Source organism: Hyperoodon ampullatus (genome assembly GCF_949752795.1).
Source record: "Hyperoodon ampullatus genome assembly, chromosome: 7".
Classification (NCBI taxonomy): Eukaryota; Metazoa; Chordata; class Mammalia; order Artiodactyla; family Ziphiidae; genus Hyperoodon; species Hyperoodon ampullatus.
Window position 1 is genome coordinate 15,854,575 of NC_136920.1, and position 25,183 is coordinate 15,879,757.

At 43.4% G+C, this 25,183-nt stretch overlaps 1 protein-coding gene across 3 annotated transcripts in view; it reads left to right on the plus strand.

Moving 5' to 3' along the window:
• The first annotated feature begins 1,278 nt into the window (after window positions 1–1,278).
• C1QTNF4 (C1q and TNF related 4) overlaps window positions 1,279–25,183 on the plus strand; it is a 30,492-nt gene continuing 6,587 nt past the window's right edge. The window contains exons 1-4 of one of the 3 annotated variants that reach the window (XM_079708176.1): window positions 1,279–1,289; window positions 3,729–3,776; window positions 4,695–4,762; window positions 6,705–6,780. In XM_079708176.1, the coding sequence (XP_079564302.1) occupies window positions 6,717–6,780 (64 nt within the window). In that variant the 5' untranslated portion in view covers window positions 1,279–1,289; window positions 3,729–3,776; window positions 4,695–4,762; window positions 6,705–6,716. Of the gene's footprint in view, window positions 1,290–2,760; window positions 2,816–3,353; window positions 3,437–3,728; window positions 3,777–4,694; window positions 4,763–6,704; window positions 6,781–25,183 lie in introns of those variants that run through there. The other 2 variants (XM_079708177.1, XM_079708178.1) reach the window with 2 other exon arrangements.

Consider the following 25,183-nt stretch of genomic DNA (forward strand, 5'->3'; position numbering starts at 1 on the left):
TTCTTTTTTTTGGCCGCACCATGCAGCATGTGGGATCTTAGTTCCCGACCAGGGATCGAACCTGCACCCCATGCACTGGAAGCGTGGAGTCTTAGCCACTGGACCTCCAGGGAAGTCCTTTTCCCTGTTTCTTTGCTTTTGTTTTTCTCATCTGTAAATTTGAGAAGATAACAGAAACCTGCTTTGCAGAGAAATTTTGAGAAGTAACTATAACAGTATTGAAAACCCTGAGCGAAAGCTGTGCTAGAATGCTAGTGTATTGTACTGCATCCCATTCAGGCTGCTCCTCCTGACTCCAGGAAGGGCAGGAGCGCTCTGTCCCTCACTCTCTTATTCTGCAGTGTCCACCCACACGACTCCTCTCAGGAATTTGAGTGTCATTTATTTAGATTTCACAAGTGTGTGTTGATTGTTTCTAGACAACTCGAGAGATGATGGCTCGTTCTGCTGCTACTCTCATCACACATCCCTTCCATGGTATGTTTGCAGTTGATAACTGAAATCTGATTTTTTATCTTTCTTTTATATCACTATCTCTCCTGACTACTTAGATAGGTTGACATGGGAGTTCACTAAAGTGCCTTGCCTGTGTGTTTTTTGTTTGCTTGTTTTGGCTTTTATCCAATTTATCCAGATAGCAAAGTGTCTTTAGATGGGAAAACCTTTTTTTTTTTCCCCCAGGGCTATTAAAATTTATCTTGATGCAGCTTAAAAATCTTTTCTCTGTGTTCTATAGTGATCACTCTGAGATCTATGGTACAATTCATTGGCAGAGAATCCAAGTACTGGTAAGTGTTTCTGTTTTCAAGTATTCAAGGAGATCTATTGAAGCCAAAGTATTAGAATAATAATACTTCACATTTTTATGATGCCTTAGAACTTACAAAACAAATTCATATATCTTATGTCATTTGATCTACACACACAAAAAAACAGTAAAATAGAAGAAAAAGGCCCAGACAGGTTTAGGAGCCTACCCGGGATCTCAGAGTAAGTTGCAGGACCACTGAAGCCAGAATTCACCCTGACTGCATGTGACTACACTCTTAGGTATTAATATCTTCACTTCTATCTCTAAATTCAACTGTCTTTGCAGAGTGAGGGTGGTAGAAAAGGGAGCAGGGGTGGAGGTATAAGTTTCACCTTGTCAAAAGTAGTAATTGAACATTTTTTTTTAATAGCTCCAAAATAATCTTAATGTATTTTATGTTTCTTTCTTCTGAACCTAGTGGACTTTGTGACTCCATAGCAACTATCTATCGGGAAGAGGGCATCCTAGGATTTTTTGCGTGAGTAAATTACTGATTTGTGCTTGTTATTTTTGTGTGAGTAGAACGCTTTAATGAGGACGAGGACATGACTCCTTGTGTAAACCTCAGAGAAAATGTACTCTCTGGGTTTAATTCATGTTAAACTCCATTTAGGCCCATCTGACTTAAATTCTCTTGTAGAGATCCCAAACTTCTGCTCTGCACATCTAAAATGTTTGAAATTAGGTGTTTGTTTTTTTTTTAACAAATAAATTCATTGAAGTTTCTACCCTTACAGTGAGTTCTCAATTACTATATAGTTGATAAAATGAGGAAAGTTCGTTTTTGAAAAATGGAAAGTTATCTAACATGTATCTTCCTTATCCTGAGAGCATACGTTTCTGCACTGTATTCGTTCCCTTGAATTTACTTTGGAAGAACTTAGGCTACTACTCTTGTTCTTCTGCTAACAACAAAAACCGCATTATTAACTAAATGGTCCTTTTTAATTTTCAGAGTGTTTCCGCATAGTTGATTTTATGCTTGAGTATCATAAATACTCTGGGAAATAGGCAAGACAGCTATTATTATTCTCATTTTAGAGATTTAAAAAAAACTGATGCTCTGGGAAGTTCATTTGCTGCCCGTCACATAGCTGATAAGTGGTAGAAGTGGCATTTAAACGCTGGTCTTCAGTCTGTGAGGTAATGTTTGTCCCACTCTTCCACACTGCCTCACCTCGGTTAACTAGGCCCTGGAAGCATGTTTTTTTGTTTGTTTGTTTGCGGTACGCGGGCCTCTCACTGTTGTGGCCTCTCCCGTTGCGGAGCACAGGCTCCGGACGCGCAGGCTCAGCGGCCATGGCTCACGGGCCCAGCCGCTCCGCGGCATGTGCGATCCTCCCAGACTGGGGCATGAACCCGTGTCCCCTGCATCGGCAGGCGGACTCTCAACCACTGCGCCACCAGGGAAGCCCTGGAAGCATGTTTTTTGATGCCTTTCACCTGTATCTGTGTTTGGGCCATTCATTTTGTAATTTTTCTCATCTTTTGCCCTGCCAAATTTGAATATCAAGTAGTTTAGCAATAATCATATTTAAGTCTCTTCTCCGAAATAGGCACATTTTTTGCCGCCCTGCTTATAGTTATTAATAGTAAGGTGAACCATTGGCCATATCTTAGAGGGGTACAGCCGACCTGCATTTTTTAAATGAGAATAAAAGTCATTAGAGATTAGCCTCAAGAACAGTTATATTAACTAGAATGAATTGGTTAGGTTCTCGTATTCAGTGTCTTTTCAGTTCTCTAGAGTGTTTTGAAATTAATTCTTTGAGAAGTGTTTATATTGAGTGAATTATCTTTTTGCTGATCACATTTCTTGGTGCTTATTTTCATTGTTTCTTCATGTAGCGGTCTTATTCCTCGCCTCCTGGGTGACATCATTTCTTTGTGGCTCTGTAACTCACTGGCCTACCTCGTCAATACTTATGCACTGGACAGTGGGGTAGGTTGTGCCCTTGATGAGATGTGCTGGTGCTGACTTCATTGTATCCACCTGGCAGCTAGGTTAGCTCTAAAGTAAGATGGCAGTTGGTTATGTGCCAGACTCATCATTATATAGCTATATATTAGTAGTCAAAATTTTAAAGGCTAATGGAATGACCTATAGTGTTTACTGTAGAGAGGTGCACCTAGAAAGTCCCTAGGGTGTGGCAGAGTGAGCCTAAGAGTCTACCTTTCTCCATGCTGCAAGGAGATCACTTCTTTATTGATGCCTAATGTTAGGGGACACCATGAAGCAGGATAGTTCTATAGTGTATGCAGGTGTTTCATCTAATCTGAAGTGTTAAGGGGACTCCTGTATTGGGCTTTCTAGAAACGTTAGCCTGGGGGCGGGGTGGGGGGTGAGAATCAGCCTTCCCTAAAAGCAGTGTTTCTCTAGTCTCAGCAGTTGTATACCTCTTTGAACACAGTTAGCCCCAAAGCATGGTGGGAACTGGGACACACCCAGGCCAGGGGTAAGACTAAAAATCCACGTGCTTGGTTTCTTGAGTACTGAGACTGATCTTCCCCACAGCATCTGGTACACAGCTAGGTGTATATGGAGGGAGTGACTTGTCCCTTAGTAGACCGACCGTCAGTGTTGTTTCCAGGGATTGTATCAATATTTCTAGGACATCGGAAAAGGTTACCAATCTCATTTCTGTTGTTTTTGAAATCCTGAGGCTATTACATTTGTTCCTAAGCCATCCTAGTCTAATATGAACTTGTCTGTTAATGTTGAATCAAGTTGATCATTTTGACCACTGCCTTTTTATGCTCATAATGTTTTATGTTTTCATCCTCTAAATTAATTTTCAAGTTGTCAAAGAAACTAATAATGCAGAGATAGAATATATTAATATGGTTGGGGACAATTAGCTGTTATATCAGCTTAATTTTCTTACTCGTTCTAATAAAGGTTTTCTTCCTGGTCTAGGTTTCCACCATGAATGAAATGAAGAGTTATTCCCAAGCTGTCACAGGAGTAAGTTTTTAAAAATCCTTTTAGCCTTTTAGGAGTAGGTTTGTTTGTTTAATATTTATTTATTTGGCTGTGCCGAGTCTTAGTTGTGGCACGTGGGATCTTCATTGCAGCATGCAGGATCTTTAGTTGTGGCATGTGGGATCTCGTTTCCTAACCAGGGATCGAATCCAGGCCCCTTGTATTGGGAGCGTGGAGTTTTAGCCACTGGACCACCAGGGAAGTCCCTTTTTAGGAGTAGTTTTCTTTTCTTCTCTTCCCTTCTCTTTTCTTTTCAATTTCTTTGTCGTCACTGCTTTAAAGCAACCAGCTGTCTCACAGGAAAGTCTCTCAAATTTATTAATATTTTTCAGAGGTAAGAATAACCCAGAGTCCCTGCATCACAGTAACAGTAATAACAAGCCTACATAGTTTGGTGCTGTTGGGCTTTCAGAGGGGGTAAGTGGGCATTTCTCATCACAGATCTGCCCCTGCTTCTCGCTGTATCATGCTGAACCTATATTGGAAACTTCACCCTCTTGAATCATGTGGAGTCTTCCAGTAGTTGACTTTTGAAGTAGTTTCCATTGTCTTTGGAAGGATGTTCATGTTGTCTTGTTTTCTTCAGGGCTATTTTGAAATGCTTATTGTATTTAGTTGTATTTACTTTTAAATGATGAAGTTCAGTTTTATTTGAATGAGGGCTCAATCACAGAATAAGAGAAGCCTTCTGGTCTTTGGTTAAAAGGTTGCATGTAGTGGTATGGTAAGAGGAGGAAACATCTGCAGGCTCAAAAATGTGTAATTTAGTCTCTCCTGGGATACTGAGAAAGCAAAACCAGTGTTGGAGTATTTGACCACAGTGGCACTAAGACTAAGGGAGAAGAATAAAGGAGACTAGGAAGGACTTAGTAACTTAGCTGTCTTTTTACTCTTTTACAGTTTTTTGCCAGTATGTTGACGTATCCCTTTGTGCTTGTCTCTAATCTTATGGCTGTCAACAACTGTGGGTAAGTGCCTTGCGTTTCTTATCTTAGTAGTTGGCTGCCTGTATGCCTGACAGGTAGGGCAGTCCTGGTAGAAATTTGGGGTGGATAGTACAGTTGATGCTGTTGATAGATTTCCTAACTTTTTTCTCTGTCTGCCCCATGTACCAGCAGTCCCATCAATTTGTATTATAAGCAGCCACTTCATATCCTCTTTTGGAATAGAGAAGGGCACAAATAATATTTCTCAAGCATTTATAAATAACGTGTGCTTGCCAGTAGTCTAGGTTCTTTTCTGAAAAGGGTGGGAAAATTACCAAATTACTCTACTTTCCCTTTTTTTTTTAAAAAAAAAAAGAACTTTTTAATTTATTTTTAGCCACGAGGTGCGGCATGCAGGATCTTAGCTCCCTGACCAGGGATCGAACCCATGCTCCCTGCATTGGTAGCGCAGAGTCTTAACCACTGGACCGCCAGGGCAGTCCCTCCTTTATTTTAAGTCCTTATCCTCTCTTTCGAAAGTTACAAAAGGTATCTCAGGGATTGAATGACAATCTGTACCTGTTTTTCCTCAGGGCTTCATGGAGAAAGTGAGTTTTCAAGTAAGAAAAGTAGGAAATTTGGTTGAAAATGGAAAGTTTCTTGACCTTTCATGTACTGGCTGGGGAAGGGGTGGGTGTAGTGTTGAACACCACTGATTTCCAGCTTCTAGGTGCCATCTGACTCTACCAGGTTGGACAGAAGTTTTGCCTCTGTTTTTTTTTTAATTAAAAAAAATTTTTTTTAGCCATGCTGCACGGCTTGCAGGATCTCAATTCCCCAACCAGGGATCAAACCCGCAAGCCCTGCAGTGGAAGCGTGGATTCGTTTTTCTTTTTTTTTTAATGTTTATTGATTAACAAATATTTATTGAGTATATATGGTGTACTGCTATAAAGTGAATGGTGTTTTTTGTTGTTTTTTTAAAATTTATTTTATTTTCGGCTGTGTTGGGTCTTTGTTGCTGTGTGCGGGCTTCTCATTGCGGTGGCTTCTCTTGTTGCAGAGCACGGGCTCTAGGCACACGGGCTTCAGTAGTTGCAGCACGCGGGCTCAGTAGCTGTGGCTCACGGGCTCGAGAGCGCAGGCTCAGTAGTTGTGGTGCACGGGCTTAGTTGCTCCGCAGCATGTGGAATCTTCCTGGACCAGGGCTCGAACCCGTGACCCCTGCATTGGCAGGTGGATTCTTAACCACTGTGCCACCGGGGAAGCCCAGAAGCACAGATTCTTAACCACTGGACTGCCAGGGAAGTCCCAGAAGTTTTGCCTCTTGATTTATTTCAAAACTCTGTTCCTCTGGAGTACCTGCCACAATATGCCATTATACATGTCATTGTTTTCAAACAAGATATCAAATTGATAGCTGTGTGGAGTTTGTTTTGTGATTTGTGGAGCAGCTGCCACATTTCAGCCCAGAGCAGGCTTGAAGGATTAGTTAAGTGTGTTGTTGTTGTCTTTGTTGTTGTTACTATTATTATTTGCAGTTTTTGAGAGAGGAAGTGATAAGGGGTTATACCTGAGTAAGAGCATGTAGTCACCACCATTTCACACCACTGTCCATTGTCATGTTTGGAGTCTTTTGAATACTACTTAGTTTTTAAATTCCCTTTCCCTGCTTTTTAATCATATAATTACTATGTTCTAGGATTTCATTTGTCCACAAATTTAAACCTAGGTGTTTTAGAAAGTACATAACTGGATGAAGTTTCTGTTTATGTTATGTTGATTCAAAACCTAAATGTAAGGGAGGGCGATCCGTTTTGGATGCTCAGTCTTTCCCCTGCTCCAATAGAATTTGTTTCTTCAGAACTAAAATTGCTTTTCAGGGAACTTTCCAGGAAGAATATTTTGACAAAGATTTACTGAGCTCTTGAGAGAATGTTTTATAAATGTTGACTTCAGTAGCTAACCTTGTATTCTATTTCAGGCTTGCTGGTGGATGCCCTCCCTACTCCCCAGTATATTCTTCTTGGATAGATTGCTGGTGCATGCTACAAAAAGAGGTACTTCTCTCTCATTCTCTCTCTCCCTCCCTCTTTCCCTCCCTCCCTCCCTCTCCCCTCCTCGTATTTTATTTTGTTTTGTTTTTGTTTGTTTTCTTAAATGTCTCTGGAATCCCAGGTTAATTCTTGTAGGTTATCCTTTAGTTATCAATTAATGTACCCTTTTCAGTGTTCCATATGTCACTCTGGCATAGTAATAAAATGTGCTGCTTGGAAATCAGGAGAGGTAGTGAAGAATAAAGAATTCCTAGATGTGATCTGGAAGCCATTTGAGTGATCACATTCAAATTACAAATAAGGTCTGGGTAGACAGTTATCCTGGTTGTTAAAATGATGCCCTTGATTTCAGATTATTTCTTCCAACCTCACCTTTTTGTAACTTTTCAGAATCTCCTAATATATTCAGGTGTTTTCCTACAGTATTTAGAGAAGCTGAGAAATAAAAAGTTATTTATTTATGACATTATTTGTCACAATGTTGTTGAAAGGGCTGATCTCTTACTTCTAGAGTCATGTTAGTGGATGATTTTGTCCAGACTCCAATTGTGAGGTGTAGGTCATCTCCAACCAAAAATTCTTGATGAATCTAGGTAGAGCTTTATTAGGAACCAAAATGATAAATGGCTGTGGGCTAACTTTAACATGGAATCACTAAAATGGCCATCAGTTGAAAGTTGTTTTTGAATGGGAAGCACTTTTTAAAGGATTGTAGAAGAAATTGTATGAGGAAGCTCTTTGTTGCATTATATTATAGCACTGGTGACACATACGAGAAAGGCCTTTGTTCACAGGGCTCAGGCTTCCCAGCCTGAACTCTGAATGCAAAGGCCTAAGTGCTGCTGGGGTTGGGGGGGGCTTTTGCTCAGCATGCCCAGCAGGCCCTTCTGTGAACCCGGGCCAGGACACTTGGATGGTTGCCAGACAGACCTAACATGAACATTCTGGGTTTCATTCTGAGTTTTACATTCTCGGTGTTACAGTCTCCTTTTGTGGTCCCCATTTAAAAGGAAAGGTGGCCCTTCTTTCCCCACTTCCTAACCAGCCCCCTGCTATAGGAAGAAAGCAAATAGAAAATTATTATTAGGGTATCAGACACCTTACCTAGGGAACGGTTAGTCCTTTAAATGCTTAAGACAACAGCAAATCTTAACTGAGCACTTACTGTATATGAGGCATTATGCTAAGAGTTTTTCATGTATCAGCTCACGTAACCGTCAGAACAGCCGTGTGAGGATAGGTACCGTTCTTTATCATCCCACCTCACATATAAAGAAACGGGGACTTTGAATGGTTAAATAATGCCAACTACGTACCCCAAGGTCACACAGCCAGTGTTTGGGAGAGCAGGATCTACATGCAGGCTGTCTAACTTCAGAGTGTACTCATTTAAACTCACAACATTACTACTTTAATTATAAGATTTTATAAGTACTCCCTAGAGATCTACCATTCCATTCAAAACAAATAAAAGCTGGCACAGGGACTTCCCTGTGGCGGTCCAGTGGTTAAGACTCCACACTTCCACTGCAGGGGACGCAGGTTCAGTCCCTGGTCAGGGAACTAAGATCCCACGTGCCACGCAGTCAAAAAACAAACAACCAAAAGCTGGCACTTACCTGTGTGATAGGACTGTTCCCAACACTTTATATGAATTGACTTGATAATCCAGCTAGCTAGCAAGTGGCAGAGCCAGAATCCAAACTGGGAATTCTGTCTAAATAGGTAAGAAATACTTGGCTTTATCGGTGTTTCAGAATTATAGTTGATTCCACAAAAGCTCAGCTTAAGTCAGAGAATACAAATTGCTACTCTGTAGTGATAGTCCCGGTTTTATCCTGGTCATTTTAGTCATGTTTCTCAGAAATATGTCCAGTTGTCTCTGCTGATTTGGACTGGCTGACCTCATTTTCACACTAGACTTTATTTGTTTTTGTTTTTTTTTGTTTTTTTCCAGGGAAATATGAGCCGAGGAAATAGCTTGTTTTTCCGGAAGGTCCCCTTTGGGAAGACTTATTGTTATGACCTGAGAATGTTAATTTGAAGATGTGGGGCAGGGACAGTGACATTTCTATAGTCCCAGATGCACAGAATTATGGGAGAGAATGTTGATTTCTAAACAGTGTGGCACGCTTTTTTAATAATCATTTAATCTTGGGAAAATGGAGGTGTTTGGTGTCTGCCTTTTTTTGTTCTTTTTTCCAGCACAACATAATTTACCACTGATGTTCCCCCTTTAATTATCCTGAAACATTTTTACTCCAGATTATTTTACTTAAAGAAAGAAGTTGCATTTACCTAAAGGTACAGGCAGGTTGTCATGCAATTTGAGTCTTAATTTAAGGCTTTGTAAAGTGAAGAGTACAGTCCTGTGAAGAAAGAGAAATAATTCTGTGAAACTTAAGAAAATTAATAAGGCAAATGATATGGGAGGTTAAAAGTTAACCTTTTTTTTAGTAGACCTTAAAAACTCAGCAGCATCCACCAGAATCTGTCTCCCAGTATATTCTTCTAAGCACATTTAATTAACCCTGTCTCTCATACTTCAAAGAAAGGACAATACACTGCTAATCTACCCTAGAAAATCTCTGCATGAGGCATCCATGCCTTCAGTCTATTATTGCAAAGCAATAAATTGTGTTGCCAACAACAACAAAAAAGGACAATTAGAATAAGCAAGATTTGAAAAGGAAGCATAATGGCTTTTTTTTTCCCAAAAGAAATTCTTATTATCATATAAAATATGAAAAGCAAATACTGCGGCATTAGTCCCCTTCTCTAAGAGCTAAGTCTTTGCCAATCCCTAAATTACATCATTATACAGTTCTAATTGTATATAATCTTTTGTGCTTCTGTTTGTTATTTTGTTTGCTTTTTGTTATTGCAGAAGGTGAGTAGTTTGTTTTTCATTCCTAATGACACACTTGGAAGGTATACTTGTAACTTCACGTCTGGTAATGCAGACGTTAAGTCCACAAGATTCTTAGGATATTGACCACCTCGCATGTCATACCCTCAGTTAGGCATGGTAGCATTCATAGGAGGGGGAAAAAATAATTTTAGAAGGGCATAAATTTCCACTCAAACATAAAGATCTTATTTACTCAGGCCTTTTAAAAGCAGGTTAAAATGCTCTAAAATGAGAAAGCATTTGGTTTCACTTACTTAAATCCACTGGGTTGTTGCCAAATGAACAAGCACTAAATTTGCTCTTTCTCAGAAGAATTTGCTACTTCCGTATCAAAGCTGCAGCTCCCACAATATTAGAGTGGGCGTGCAGGGTCTCCTCCCTCCCCCGGGGTTTAGGAATGTAGCCTGAAGCTCCTGAGTAGCTTACCTTGAAATGTCTTTGATGTCTCTTTGTTTTAAAAAGGAATGTAAATTTTATATTCAATATTATCTGCATTTGTTTTAATATAAAAATGTTTTGCATTACCTACTTTTTTTCCCCAAAAAAATCTTCAAGTAAAGATGATCTAGGAAAATGTGCCATGTTTATAATCCTGTGGCTTCTGTTCTCATACACGCTACTACGCCTGCCTAGTTGAGAAGCTTGTCTGACTGTGAGAACCAGTCTGCCACCAGCGGGCGCCAAGGCTTTGGTTTTGCCTATGAAAGTCGGGCTGTGGAAAAATTTCACCAAGGCCTGGCATTGATTCAGAGTACTGGCTGATCAATCTAACTGCATCCAAGCTATAAGTCCCATAAGAGTGCTATATCCGTGGTCCTCCAAAAAATTTTATAAGCCGTTAACATACTCAGAGTCTGAAATTTATTCAGGGGCTAGTAAATGCAGGTAGGTAGTAGGTACTCTTAAGATACACATGCAAGAAATACTGAACTGACTCATTATATATGTAAATCATGTAAACCTAGATAAGGATTATCTAGTAAGCTGCACTTGTGAAACTGGGCAGGTGGTTTGCTTTGGCAGTACTGAGCTAAGTTGCCAGGAAATATTCCCTCTGGGGACTCTGCTGGTCATTGAAGCTTGACTGAAGAAAAGAATGTGGGGTGTCCTGGAACTTTGGGGTGCTTGTAAAAGTATCAGTGTATACAGGCAACCTTAGGATGAAAGAAACTTTAAACATAGTCCTATATCCCAGCTAAACAGACCCTACCTTGCCTATGATTTCCTACTTGAGAAATGTCCTCCTTTCCCTCTCCCCATTGAAATTTTTCTTTTATGGTAAAATTCAGTTCTAGTGCCATCTCTTTGTGAAGTCTCTCTTAGTCCTCCCAACCAGATGAGACCTTTGCCTTCAAACTTCTCCCCTAAGTCTCGTAATTATACTGCAAACTAAACTGACAAAACAAACTACATCCAACACCAAGTTCAAGGCTTACACAGCAGTGGCATTACTTCTCTCTGATCTGAAAATCTGTGAAAAAAAATTATATTTGGCCCTTTAAAACAGGCCCACCAAAACAGCCTCACTGGGCTTTATAGGAAAACTAGCCGGTGAAGTAGCAGTGCATGAAGTCAGGTCAGTTGAAGGCACTATGGCAGGTAAGGGGGAGCAAGAAGAGAGAACAGTAGGGAGGAATGACTGCCACGCCTGTTGTATAAGCTTTAGTTCTCGTAATCTTTGGTAGAGTAGGTATACCCACTTTAGAAATAAAGAAAATGAGACTCAGATTAAGTAACTCATTCAAAATTATACAGCTAGTAGGTTTTAGAGGAGAGTTCAAACCTGAGTCTTTCAAATTCCAAGGCATGTTTACTGCTTCACAGAAGCAGTGAAATGCTGAGAATAAAGTAGCCAGTGAACCAATGATAAGTGATCCGTCTGAGGACAAAGGCCCTGCATTTTAGTCAGATCAGTGAACCAAAGAACAAGCCTCCCGCAGAATAAAGTAGAATGGTCTTCAGTCAGGAAAGATACACTTCACTTTTTGCCTCTGCAGAATGATAAGTAGGTGAAGCAACTGAAAATAGAGATGATCACCATTACTTCTCTATACTATTATGATTTATGCGGATGGAAAGCTAAGTTACTGTACGGGAAGGATTTTTTCCTAGGAGCACCATCAGTCCAATGTATTGCAACTCCTACTACATTTGGAGGTTAACATTTTTTGAAAGTGATTTATGTGTCAGCTCCTCAATGGATTCTTTTTTTATGGCCCTGCCCTGCGACATGTGGGACCTTAGTTCCCCAACCAGGGATTGAACCTGAACTGTCAGCAATGAAAGCATAACCACTGGACCACCTGGAAATTCCCTCAATGGATTCTTCTAGAACATCCTTGCATATTGGATGGGTTCATTCAGGCTGCCGCCCTAAGTGCCATAGTAATTTGTATCTTTGGAGATTTTTTTGTTTTTTTGGGGGGGGTGGTTTGGTTCTTTTGGCCATGCCATGTGGCTTGCAGGATCTTAGTTCTCTGACTAGGGATCAGACCCTTGCCCCGTGCAGTGGAAATGCGAAGTCCTAACCACTGGACTGCCAGGGAATTCCCATGGAGTTTTTTTTGTTTTTAAATACAGACAAAGTTGTGTGTTTTATCTCCCATGGAGAGATTTTTTCAGGCTTGTTTAAGGATGTCACATTTTATGTTTTCCACCTCCACTGATCCCTCGTCTTACCTCTTCAGACTTGAGAGAATTAGAATCTTGAACTCTGATTTTTGTCCTAGAGGGAAAGTTGCAAATGAAAGGTTCTTTTGCCACCGACCAAAAAACAAAACAAAACAAAAAAACCACAAAAACAACCTTTTTTTTCAGGAGAATATCTTAGAGAGTAACAGCAATCAATTTTCTAAAGCAACTAAAAGTGTTTCCCATGGGCTTCCCTGGTGGTGCAGTGGTTGAGAGTCCGCCTGCTGATGCAGGAGACGTGGGTTCGTGCCCCGGTCCGGGAAGATCCCACATGCCGCGGAGCTGCTGGGCCCGTGAGCCATGGCCACTGGGCCTGCGTGTCTGGAGCCTGTGCTCCGCAGGGGGGAGAGGCCACAACAGTGAGAGGCCCGCGTACCGCAAAAAAAAAAAAAAAGTGTTTCCCCTCCAACCAGTTTTGTCCATATGAGTCAGCTTCCTCATCTGTTTGCTGCCTCCCCAGGCTGTCTTGGGAGGCAAGTCTTCCACACACACTGCCATAATTCCATGGCCGTGAGATGAAATGTTGAAAAGTCCATTTGCCTCGCTCTCGTAAGTGGATTCCTCTGCAGTCGGGGCCCCAAATCTGTCTGGGACCAATTAGCCAGATTTTGTATTAAAACCACAGTTGTTCCAGAGCCGATTTACTGCCACCCTGAAAAAGAATGTTTTCAAATAGATTCAGATTAGTACCACTCCAAAATATGGCTGGAGAAGTGCTTTGGAGCGTGTCAAGGAAAAGGGGGAGAAACAAAAATGTGACCTGAAGGAGCTCTTGAAGACTTGCCAACTTCCCAAGAGGGAGAGCAAATAATGATACAAACCATGCCCCCTCCCAAACCCATTGCTGAGAGAACCTTTTCTAGCACCAGTTTTTAACTCACTAAGGCAGCCAGAAGAATGGACTGTTCCCTGGTAATGCCACATTTCCATGGAAAAATCTATTAGGCTTTGCAGTTTATTTCCAAACTGAGGAGCCAAAGGTGAGATAAGGACAAGAAACAGAAGTGCGCCTAGTCGCTTTCTATCCTGTCTGCACCCCTGCCCTCCTGGCATCGCAGAGACTGGTGAGAGTGTCCTTTGGCTGGAAACAAAAAAGGAGGGTGAAAATGGAAACAACAGAGCCGTACCTCACTTCAGACTGCTCACCTCCTCCTGGAATTCAGCATTTCATGCCCTTCCTCCCCTGAGGGGCCCACATTTAGAGTTTATAAATACAACCCTCAGTTACTGCGTGCAAAGCCCTGGGTTGTGGGCAGTGGAGGCTGCAATAAATCTCTGCGTCCTCCATGGCATTACTGGGAGCTGAGGAAGGGACGCAGTCTGGCGAGAACATAAAAACTAAGAATGTTGGGAGGATTAAATGGAACCATGTGTAAGAAAGCAAAGCCTGGTACACTGAAAGGGGTCTCACTGAGTCTCCCAGACACGTGCTGTGATGGGTGTTGGACAGGCAGGATGTGCCAGAAGTTAAAACCAAGCTCCCTGGGATCCACAAGAAGAAAAGCTGACATCCAGTTAGGGGAACTCAGGGAAGCCTTCATGAAGGAGTAGCACTTGAGCTGGTTTTCTAAGGACAGGGTACTGGGAGGCAGGATGCTGGAATGGGAACAATTTCCAGCCCTGTCACTTAGCAGCCATGCGACCTTGGACTAGTTATTTGATCGTATTAAGCCTCAGGCTCCTCATCTCTAAAGTGAGGGTAATACTTCTCTTATTGGGCCACTAAATTGAGTGCAGGGTCACAGCAGATATTTGGAATGTGGTAGCCGTTATGGTTATTTAAGAATTAGAAGGTAAGGGGATACTTTATAAATATAGATAATATGGGCAAAGTCATGGAACTAGTAAAGGCCAAGAGTTGAGGGAAGTGGAATTGCATCTCTAATGACAGTCCTAACATTTCTTCAAAGCTGTATTTCTGCCATATACTGAGCACCTGGAACAATACCTAACACATAGTTCTCAATAAATGTTTGTTCAGGATCCTCAAATTCAATTACATTGCAACCCTTCTCCCCAAGCCTGCAGTGGTGCTTGCATTCTCAAATTTTATTAAACACCTCATGATCACCCTGTTTCCCAAGCTAAAACCCTGGAGATGACTGAATCCTCTCTACCCTTCACTATTCTAAGAAGTCACTGCTAGATTCTCAGAAATGCCTCTTGAATTTGTCATCCTCCCTCCGTCCCCAATGCCTTGGTGCATCATCTCTGCTCAGCTGTTGCAGCAGGCTTCTATCTTGTCTTCCTGCCACCAGCGCAGGACAGTAGGCAGTAGATAAAGCTGGAGCTGTGTGGTATGATCTGGTTATGGAGGATGGCTACAACTTTTCTCTGCCTATACAAGCTTCCTACAGGGGATAAAATACTTTCTTCTTTTTTTTTTTTTTTTGCGGTACGCGGGCCTCTCACTGTTGGGGCCTCTCCCGTTGGGGAGCACAGGCTCCGGACGCGCAGGCTCAGCGGCCATGGCTCATGGGCCCAGCCGCTCCGCAGCATGTGGGATCTTCCTGGACCAGGGCACGAACCCGTGTCCCCTGCATCAGCAGGGGGACTCAACCACTGCGCCACCAGGGAAGCCCGATAAAATACTTTCTGACCTAAGTTTCTTAAGACTTCTTGCTCTAACATCCTTAAATCCATGCACCTTAAGTCATGCAGTCCCAGTTCTCCTCCTACAGCCTCCTCTGCTCTGCATATTTTACCTCATTAGCAGCTGCTCTTTGTTATCTTCTGCTGGAGCCTGTGCAGAAGGAGCCAAGCCGAGAGACAAGGATATTTATAAATAGAAAGTGGGTGTAAAGTTCTGCAGTTGCAAATGTTTTTTAAAAGGCTAATTCCATCTCTCCTCCATTTGAGCTTTGAAATTCCTGTCCACCTCCTCATCTTCCCTCTTTTCCCAAAAGTTCTTACCCTCTCCTTGGTCCCGGCCATGATAAACCTGGAAACCCTGGTGGTTAAGAGATGTCACCTGGGCTTCCCTGGTGGCGCGGTGGTTGAGAGTCCGCCTGCCGATTCAGGGGACACGGGTTCGTGCCCCGGTCCGGGAAGATCCCACGTGCCGCGGAGCGGCTGGGCCCGTGAGCCATGGCCGCTGGGCCTGCGCGTCCGGAGCCTGTGCTCCGCAACGGGAGAGGCCACAACAGTGAGAGGCCCGTGTACCGCAAAAAAAAAAAAAAAAAAAAAAAAGATGTCACCTGGAAAGTAGTGCATCTATAGACAACTGTGCAGAGTGAAAGCTATTGAGATAACATAAATGTACTTACCACCTAATAATAGAATATTTATTGGTGGCCTCCTACAGGACCTGCCCATATATCCATTAGCTCCAACCCATAAAACGGCCATATAAACAAAATATAATCCCATTTTTTTTTATAGAAAAGTGAAGTTCAGAAGGGTTAACCGATTTGCCCAAGACTGATAAATGACGGAGCCAGGATTCAGAACTGGGTGTGCAAGTCTGGGGAATTTCTAATATGTCATGCACACGTACTGAGTTCTGTTTTTCTACATAAAAATAGGGGAACAGATTTAAACAAGGAGGTAAAAATGCAACTTGGGGCTTCCCTGGTGTCGCGGTGGTTGAGAGTCCACCTGCCGATGCAGGGGACACAGGTTTGTGCCCTGGTCCGGGAAGATCCCACATGCCACGGAGCGGCTGGGCCCGTGAGCCATGGCCGCTGAGCCTGCGCGTCCGGAGCCTGTGCTCTGCAATGGGAGAGGCCACAACAGTGAGAGACCCGCGTACCAAAAAAGGAAAAAAAAAAAATGCAACTTGATGAGAGAGAATTTGATTTTATAACAATGAAAGGGTCAAGTTGTATATCATGGTTGCATACTCAGAAACCCAACAAACTGGCTTAATTAAGAAAAGGAATTTATTGGCTCAAGCAACAGAAATGGTCAGTTGTTAATCTGGTGGTTCAAACAAAGGCGTCAGGACTCCCACTCACCCCATCCCTTGGGCCCACCTCTGCCTGGTTTCCCTCTCAGACAGGCTCACTCCACTTGGCAACAAGATGACAAATGGCATCTTCACTCAATGGCTTTTTAGACCTTGGAATTTCAGAGAATGAGTAAATGTCTCTTAGGGAAGTTCCAGCAACAGTCCCCTGGAGGACTCTGGCTTGAAACACATCCATCTGTAAACCATTCCATTTGGTGTGTCTGGGGGATGGAGCACTCTACTGGCCAGACCTGAGTCAGGTCCAGCCTGAAGGTGTCAGGATCCAGGGTCAGCTCCACTGGAACCATATACAGTTGGCCCTCCATATCTGCAGACTCAACCAAACAGATTCAAGGGTCTACTCTACTTGGGGCTGCAGGGGCATGGCTCATCAAAGGAAGGTTCACCAGGCATAGACATACACTGCAGCATGTCCAAAAGAAACAGCTAGACCAGGAAGGGAAAGAAAGCAGCACAGTCCGCCAAGAACATAACCTGTGAAAACCGTGAACCTGAGGTGAGCACAGGGGTTGATGGGTCCTGAAACCTATGCACAATCACCCCATCAACCACATAATATCCCCATGTTTCAAGTGAGAAAAATGGAAGCACAGAGATTTAAACAACTTGCCGGGCAGGGGCAGAGCTGGAATTCAGACCTGGATGTGCTCGACTCCGAATCCTGTGTGCTTTCTGCTCTCCGCCGCGGTGCACTGCCGGCCCAGGGTGTGTGGGCGGGGGAAGCCTTTGGGTGAAACCGACAGGTGAGCGCTTGGAAACCACAGCCCCGCGGGAGTCCACTTCCACATGCCCAGCCGAGTTCTGAGGGCGGGCGGCCCCAGGCTGGGTGACTGCCCCCACCCTGCCCTGGCAGCCACAGTCCCACACAGCTTCACATGCATCAGCGACCGGTTCCTCTTTCAGTGGACAGACATGACTGCCAGGGAGCAGCTCCCCCGACCTTAGCTCTGACCGTGGGGAAGAACTGCCTGGAGCTGTCAGTGGCACAGGAACCACAGGGCAAAGTCGAATCAAGAAGGAAGGGCATGTTGGCCATGGAATGAGTGGGTGAGCGAATAAATAGTCCTAGAAAAATAACTTGAAGAGATTAGAGTTACTATCGCACGTTTAGAGACTTAGATGGGAATGTGGAACGTGAGACAGGAGGCTCTGAAATAGAAAATGAGGGCAGCCCATTTGCAGAAAATCCTTGGACAGGAAAAGGGGTAGAGCTGAAGAAACCAGCGTGGCTGTACAGAGAGCTCCCTGACAGGCTCACAAATGAAAAGGCAGGTATAAGAGAAGAAAGTTGGGCCTCCCTGGTGGCGCAGTGGTTGAGAGTCCGCCTGCCGATGCAGGGGATACGGGTTCGTGCCCCGGTCTGGGAGGATCCCATATGCCGCGGAGCGGCTGGGCCCGTGAGCCATGGCTGCTAAGCCTGCGCATCCGGAGCCTGTGCTCCGCAACGGGAGAGGCCACAACAGTGAGAGGCCCGCGTATCACAAAAAAAAAAAAAAAAAAAAAAAAGAGAAGAAAGTTGAAGTCCTTGATAAAATGAGACTCGGAAAAAGTGCAGACAGTAAAAGACGTTGTTGGTTATGTTCAGAGCAAGAGGAATAAAGACAGGATAGGGTTCCACTTGGGGAAAAGGTGCCAGGTTAGCAGTTGTCGGAAAGCAGAATACTCAACCCCGATTCTCCTCACTCTCCATCGAAGAAAAGCATTTCTAAACTGGAATGAGTCAAGCAAAACTTCAGATAGAGGACATTGAAACTCCAAAGGGAGAGAAGAGAAGTAAACCTAAGCACCCGGCCATTTAAAATGAGTTGCAAATCCCAAGGTGTTAAACCTTTGCAGAGAAGATTCTGGAACCCTTGCCAATGTAGCTGATAAAGCTGTGGACAAAAGGAAAGGGGCCCCAATGCCCGATGGCTGCAAATGTCCCGGTGTTATAAAAGAGGAAGAGGTAGATTCTGGAAACTCCAGGTGGGTATACTTCAGGTGAATTTCCAGATTTATTCTAGAATATCATATTAAACTGTGGGTTTGAGAACACCTAGAAAAAGAATTGGTACCTTCACTAAAAACAAGATAAGAGTAAATAATAATGTCAACAATAATATAGTTTGTTATTATTTATTTGGAAGGCCACTAGGAAAATTTCCTTGGACATAGCATACCCCGTTTCCAGTTAGACATCAGGTGCCTCCCAACTGAGGAGACAGCCAGGAAAACAGTGACCTCCAAGATTGCCCAGTCGGGTGGATTTCTAGCCCATTTAACCACTGTGCCCCTCCCCGCAAGTTGGTTATTCAGTTGATGTAAATCCGGGGAGAAGTCTTAAATTTCATGCTTCTAGATTCTGCATTTGGTCAGCTCAGTAGTTGATCATGTCTGCCACGCTCACAGTGCAGATGGCACCACTATTGGATGGAAAAGCTAATATTTGGATGTCAGAATCAAGATTGTAAAATACCTTGAAACAGTGGGCTGAAACCCACAGGATGAATTTAAAAGAAGTGGAAAGACCTGCATTTATACGTATTTTAAAACATCAGCTGCACCAGCACAGGATGAAAGAAGTTTGGCTTGACGGTGCTTGTGAAAAAGGCTGAGGGCTTTCAGCCGACCTCAGGTTGAATAGAAGCCAGCAGGAACCAAGCAGCTGCTCAAAAAGATACTGGTTCTCCCTGCCTTTTTAAAAATAAATTTATTTATTTATTTTTGACTGTGTTGGGTCTTTGTTGCTGCGAGCAGGCTTCTCATTGCGATGGCTTCTCTTGTTGCGGAGCACAGGCTCTAGGGCACACGGGCTTCCGTAGTTGTGGCTCATGGGCTCTAGAGCACAGGCTCAGTAGTTGTGGCACATGGGTATAGTTGCTCCATGGCATGTGGGACCTTCCCGGACCAGGGCTCGAACCCGTGTCCCCTGCATTGGCAGGCAGATTCTTAACCACTGCACCACCGGGGAAGTCCCTCCCTGCCTTTTTTAATTTTAGGTGCAAAAGGGTAAAACAGTGGAAAGTGTGTCTTTCTCCTATAACCATTGCTCTTCCCAGGAGGCAACTGTTGTTAATGGTTTCTAGAAGATTCTCTCAGAGGTATTCTATGCACATAAAAGCAAATGCATACTTTTTAAAAAAAATAGAAATGGTAGCATACTGTACACCTTGGTTTTTTTGTAATCAAATCAATATTTATTTCATAATTCATGAACCTGTTTGATTCATTACTTAAATTTCAAAGATGTGGACCCAGTGCATACTCCGAAATGGTCATAAGGACCTCTCTTGCCTAATAAAGTATTACTATTTACATTAGAATTACAAAAATAATTATTATACTAACAGTATAGACATAACTCTTACAGCATGGTGCCCTGAACTTAAAGCAATTCTCAAGTAAGTTTTGAATATAAAATGTATAACATTTAACAGATCTTCCAATATGTTGTAATGGATTGGTCCTAAACTCCTCTTCTTGTTTAAGTGTAAACTCAAGGGAACTCTTTCAAGAAAGCATCAATGGAAAAATGGAACTCTGGATTAAAAAATTAATTGTAGGGAATTTAAGAGGCAGAGGAGGGGGACTTCCCTGGTGGTCCAGTGGCTAAGAATCTGCCTTCCAATGCAGGGGACGGGAGTTCGATCCCTGGTCGGGAACTAAGATCCCATGTGCTGCCGGGCAACTAAACCCCCAGGCCGCAACTGCTGAGCCTGTGCGCTCTGGAGCCTACGTGCCACAACTACAGAGAAGCCCGTGCACCGCAACAAAGAGCCTGCACGCCGCAGCGAAAGATCCCACGTGCCGCAACTAAGACCTAACACAGCCAAAAATAAATAAATAAATAAAAGAGTCAGAGGAGGAAAGAGGTCAGCTTATTGGGAAAGCAAAGGAGGTAAACTTATTTCCTTCCATGAAACTTTCTTTTCTCCATCTATAAGAAGCTATGGGGGCTTCCCTGGTGGCGCAGTGGTTGAGAGTCCCCCTGCCGATGCAGGGGACACGGGTTCGTGCCCCAGTCCGGGAAGATCCCACATGCCACGGAGCGGCTGGGCCCGTGAGCCATGGCCGCTGAGCCTGCGCATCCGGAGCCTGTGCTCCCCAATGGGAGAGGCCACAACAGTGAGAGGCCCGCGTACCGCAAAAAAAAAAAAAAAAAAAAGAAGCCATGACTTTGAGGGCCAAGTACAGTTGGAGTGGACTTATGGAAAAAGAAGCCTGATGAGTAGTCTAGTCTGTATGGAAGTTTAGATCTTACACTACAGTGGCAAAATAAATTTTTCAAAGAATACATAGGAGGATTATAGAGCAGAAGACTAACCAACATTCTTTCAACAAATATTTATGGAGGTCATATTCTAGAGTGGATAGCTAAAAAATATGTTAGAATGATAAATGCCATAATAAATAGAAAATGTCAAGTTTTTTGCTTTTTTTTTTTTAGGGGAGATGGGACTAGAACTGGGTCATAGCCAGTTGTTAGGAAATATCCTCTCATATGGTGATATTCAAGCTAACACATAAAGGCGGTAAAAGACTCTCATGTAGAAAGCCAAGAGTAGAATAATAATGTATTAGACAGGGGAGTGAATTGTGAGGTGGAATAGAAAAGGTACATTTAGAATGAACCTGCTATAATCAGTGATTTGAGGAGTGCATAAAACATCTTTGAGAGGCTTCAGATGGCTACAGCTTGGCTGGGCTTTATTTCGGCTACATACCAATTCCCTCAAAACAAATGTACACCTTGTTTTTTTTTCACTTAACAGTAAATCTTAGAGATTATTTCATATCAATATACAAAATGACTCCTCATTCTTCTGTAAAGGGTAGGTAGTATTCTATGTATCAGAATTTATTGGATGGGTCCTCTATTGCTATTACAAACCATGCTGCAATGAATAACATGTCATTTCAGACATGTGGGCATATATCTGAAGAACAGCTTTTCAGGAAGTGGAATCATGGAGTTGAAGGGCATGCACATTTTAAAACTTGGTAGATATTGTCCAATTGTCCAACGGTACCAGTTGACCCTCCCACTAACAGGGTATGAATGTTTCTCCACCTCCTCATCAATAGAGTGTGTTATAAATCTATAGATCTTTGATAACCTGAGAGGTAAAAAAAACATGATGGCATCTTACTGTAATTGTCTTATTCTAACAGTTATTTGTATTTTTTTAATTAACTGCTTATATTCCTTACCCACTTTTCTACTCAGTTGTCTTTTTCTTAGAGCTCTTTGTGATATGAATTACAAATATATTTTCCAGTTTGTAGTTTGTCTTTTGACTTCGTTTCTGGCACTTTTGCCATGTTAATATGTTTTTCTTTTAAGCTGTAGTAAAAAGTATCCACCAATTTTTTTTAATGAATTCTGGATTTTATGTCATACTTCAAACTTCTTTACTCTGAAATTTTTTTTAATATCACTTGATTTCTTTTAGTACTTTTTTGGTTTCATTCTTACATTTAAATATGTGATCCATTTGGAACTTGTTTTGGTATCAGGTATGATGTATGGATCCAACTTAAAGTTTTCTAGATGGCTACCTAGTTGTTGCCATACAGTTTATTAAATCGTATCTTTTCTCCTCTAATTTAAGCTCCCACTTTTATAATATTCTAATTCCAATATGTATTTACATACATTTGAAAGAAATTAAAGTTTTTATTGATATTTCAAATTACTTTTCACATGAAAGGAATAAATATTCATTGTAGAAAGTTTGGGAAATAGAAAACATTTTACAGAGAAAATAAATGTCATCCCTGAACCTACCATAAATAACAATATTTTGGTGTTTATCCAGTCTTTTCCTGCATTTTGGTGTTTATCCTATCTTTTCCTGCATAATTATATTCTCTACCTAATTGATGACACTATGTAGGTCCCCCCACCCAGTTTTCCATCCCCCAAATCTAGTGTGATCTAAATGCCCAAAGTGGAACCAGTCATCATCTGACCCAGACTGAACATTCTTCCTTCCCCGTCCCCCCCAGATCCCAGTGCAAGAGGTGGAGTAAACACCTTCTGACTCTTCCAGTTCCTTCACTCCCCCCTCTCATTCTAGTCACCAAGTCCTCTGTATTTTCCCTCCAGAGGGCCTAGATGATGAAGTCCTCTCAATATACATCCGAAGAAACCAAGACCCAGAGAGGGGAAATAACTTGTAAAAGTTGGAGTGCTTTTAACTGCAAGAAACAGAGGATTCAAAATGGCTCCACCGTCTTCCATAGTGAGAGGTCCATAGGTAGGGTCTGGAGTTACCTGTTGCCTCCTCTGCCAACATGGGTCAAGGAGGACCAGCAACAGTAGCTCAGGGAATGAGCCTGGATTGGGGGGGAAACTCAGTAACTGTACTGCATCTTCAGTCCAGTTTTGACACGTTCTGTTTCCCCCAGTATTCCAACTATCTATTGCTGCAGTAACCCAAAAGTTTCTGGTTTAAAACAATAACAATCAATTCTGTCCCTAGTGGGTCTGGACATACACTGGGTTCAGCCAGGTAGTTCTCGTTCAGAGTCCTTCGTACAGTTGCAGTCAGACAGTGACTGGGCCCAGAGTCATCTTGAAGGCTTCCTCACTCATACTGCAAACAGTGGATGCTGGAATCTCAGCTGCGGTCAGGGCCAGCTTCACAGGATGCAACTTGTACAGCTACACAAGGTCCCACACTTAGAAGGGCTCTATGCATGGTTTAATGATGTTGTGACCCTCTAAATTCTTAATTTTTGAACAAGGGGCCCTACCTTTTCATTTTGCACTGGACCTTAAAAATTAGATAACTGGTCCCGACTGGGGCTGTTGGCCACAACATCTGCACATGGCCTTTCCATGTGGCCTGGGCTTTCTCACATCATGATGGCTGGATTCCAAGTGTGAGTTTCAAGAGAGAGCGCCAGGCAGAAGCAGCATCACCTTTCACGCCCAACCTAGGTCTTCCTCTTAGAGGGGAGTGGCATGGTATAAGAAGAGCAGGGTGGGATGGGAGATGCTATCACGCTGTCTTTGGAAGATGCAATTTGCCACATCTGGTCAGGAGCAGGCCACCTCCGCATTTCTGGCCTCAACCTCCCCATCTGCAGAAGGGACCTGGGGGTTCCCTTCTGGGAAAAGGGCCAACAGAGGGGAACTTGATCCTCACAGCCACTCCCAACTGCCCCCATTCTGCGTTGTTTACCAGGTGCTCAGAGGGATTGGAACCAGGGGCAGTGGGGCCAGGAGCCCAGTCCAGGAGCTCTCAATGTCTACTCCCCTGGAAAGCTGAAACCTCTAAGGAAGGCAGGGACTCAGCGCCCTGACATCTGCTTCTCCTGCCGGCATCTCTGCTTGGCTGACGATTCCTCCTCTTTCATTTCTCTCTGGGGCTTGTTGTTGTCCTTCTTATTAGCTTCCCTTCAACTCCGAGCAAGGTCCCTAGACTCTGAGCTCTGCTAATTCCCCTGTAAGCCCCTGGCAAGCCAGGAAGCTAATTAAATTGTGAGCTGGTGCGCGCGCACTCTCTCTGTCAGTCTCTGCAGCTCTTCTTAGTCTCTCTTCCATCTGTCTCTTCCCTTTCTCTTCCTTAGAGATCTCCCTGCCTCTCCTCACCTCTTCTGTCCCACACGTAGAAGGGCTCTGTGCATGGTTTCATGCTGCCTTTCACTCTGTTGTAGGAGTAATCTTTTTTTTTTTTTTTGCTGTACACGGGCCTCTCACTGCTGTGGTCTCTCCCGTTGCGGAGCACAGGCTCCAGACGCGCAGGCTCAGCGGCCATGGCTCACGGGCCCAGCCGCTCCGCGGCATGTGGGATCCTCCCGGACCGGGGCACGAACCCGTGTCCCCTGCATCGGCAGGCGGACTCTCAACCACTGCACCACCAGGGAAGCCCAGGAGTAATCTTAAATACTGCTCTGAGCCCTAACCCCCTGCTGCAGGATAAACCAAGTTCCTTAGCTCAGCATTTAAGCCCTACAACACCTCACCTGCCAGGCCTCCTTCACAAACCCCTCCCTCTTCAACTGAGCCACATACAGGCCGATCTATGCTACCTCCACACCTTTGCTCACACTCTTACCTTAGACTGGATCCCGTTCCCTTACTCCTTTATCAGCACTATGTAAAATCCTCACCATCATTTTTTTTTTTTTAGTTTTTTTTTTTCCTTTGGCCATGCTGCGCGGCATGCTGGATCTTAGCTCCCCAACCAGGGATCGAACCCACGCCCCCTGCATGGACGCGCAGAGTCTTAACCACTGGACCGCCAGGGAAGCCCCTCCTAATAACTTCTGCTTACATCTCACTGACCAGGCCCAGCTGCTGGAGACAATGGCTACATTGCCTCTCTTCAAGCTCAAGTGCCCATTCCTCATTTTACAGACGAAAAATAAAGCCAGAGAGGATCAGAGAATTCGGGAGGCCACAGAGCATGTGGTTAAGGACCGGGCTTTGGAGCCAGACAGACCTGGCTTTGAATCCTACCTCTGCATTAACCTCTCTATTCCTCATTTGTAAAATTGGGTTAGTGACATCTACTTCAGGGGATGTTAAGAAATTAAATAAGGAGACTTCCCTGGCAGTCTAGTGGTTAAGACTCCATGCTTCCACTGCAGGGGGACGGGTTCGATCCCTGAGAACTAAGATCCCGCATGCCTCACAGTGCGGCCAAAAATAAATTTAAAAATAAACAAATAAATAGAAATTAAATAAGATAACGGGCGAAATGAAAAAGCACTTAACACAGTTAGCGTTCATTGTCTCAGTTCAGGTTCCCCCCAAAAGGCGACCCTGAGACAGATTTGGATACAAGTAGTTTATTTAGGAGGTGACCCCAGAAGCAGGGTGAGAGGGTGGGGGAGTGAGACAA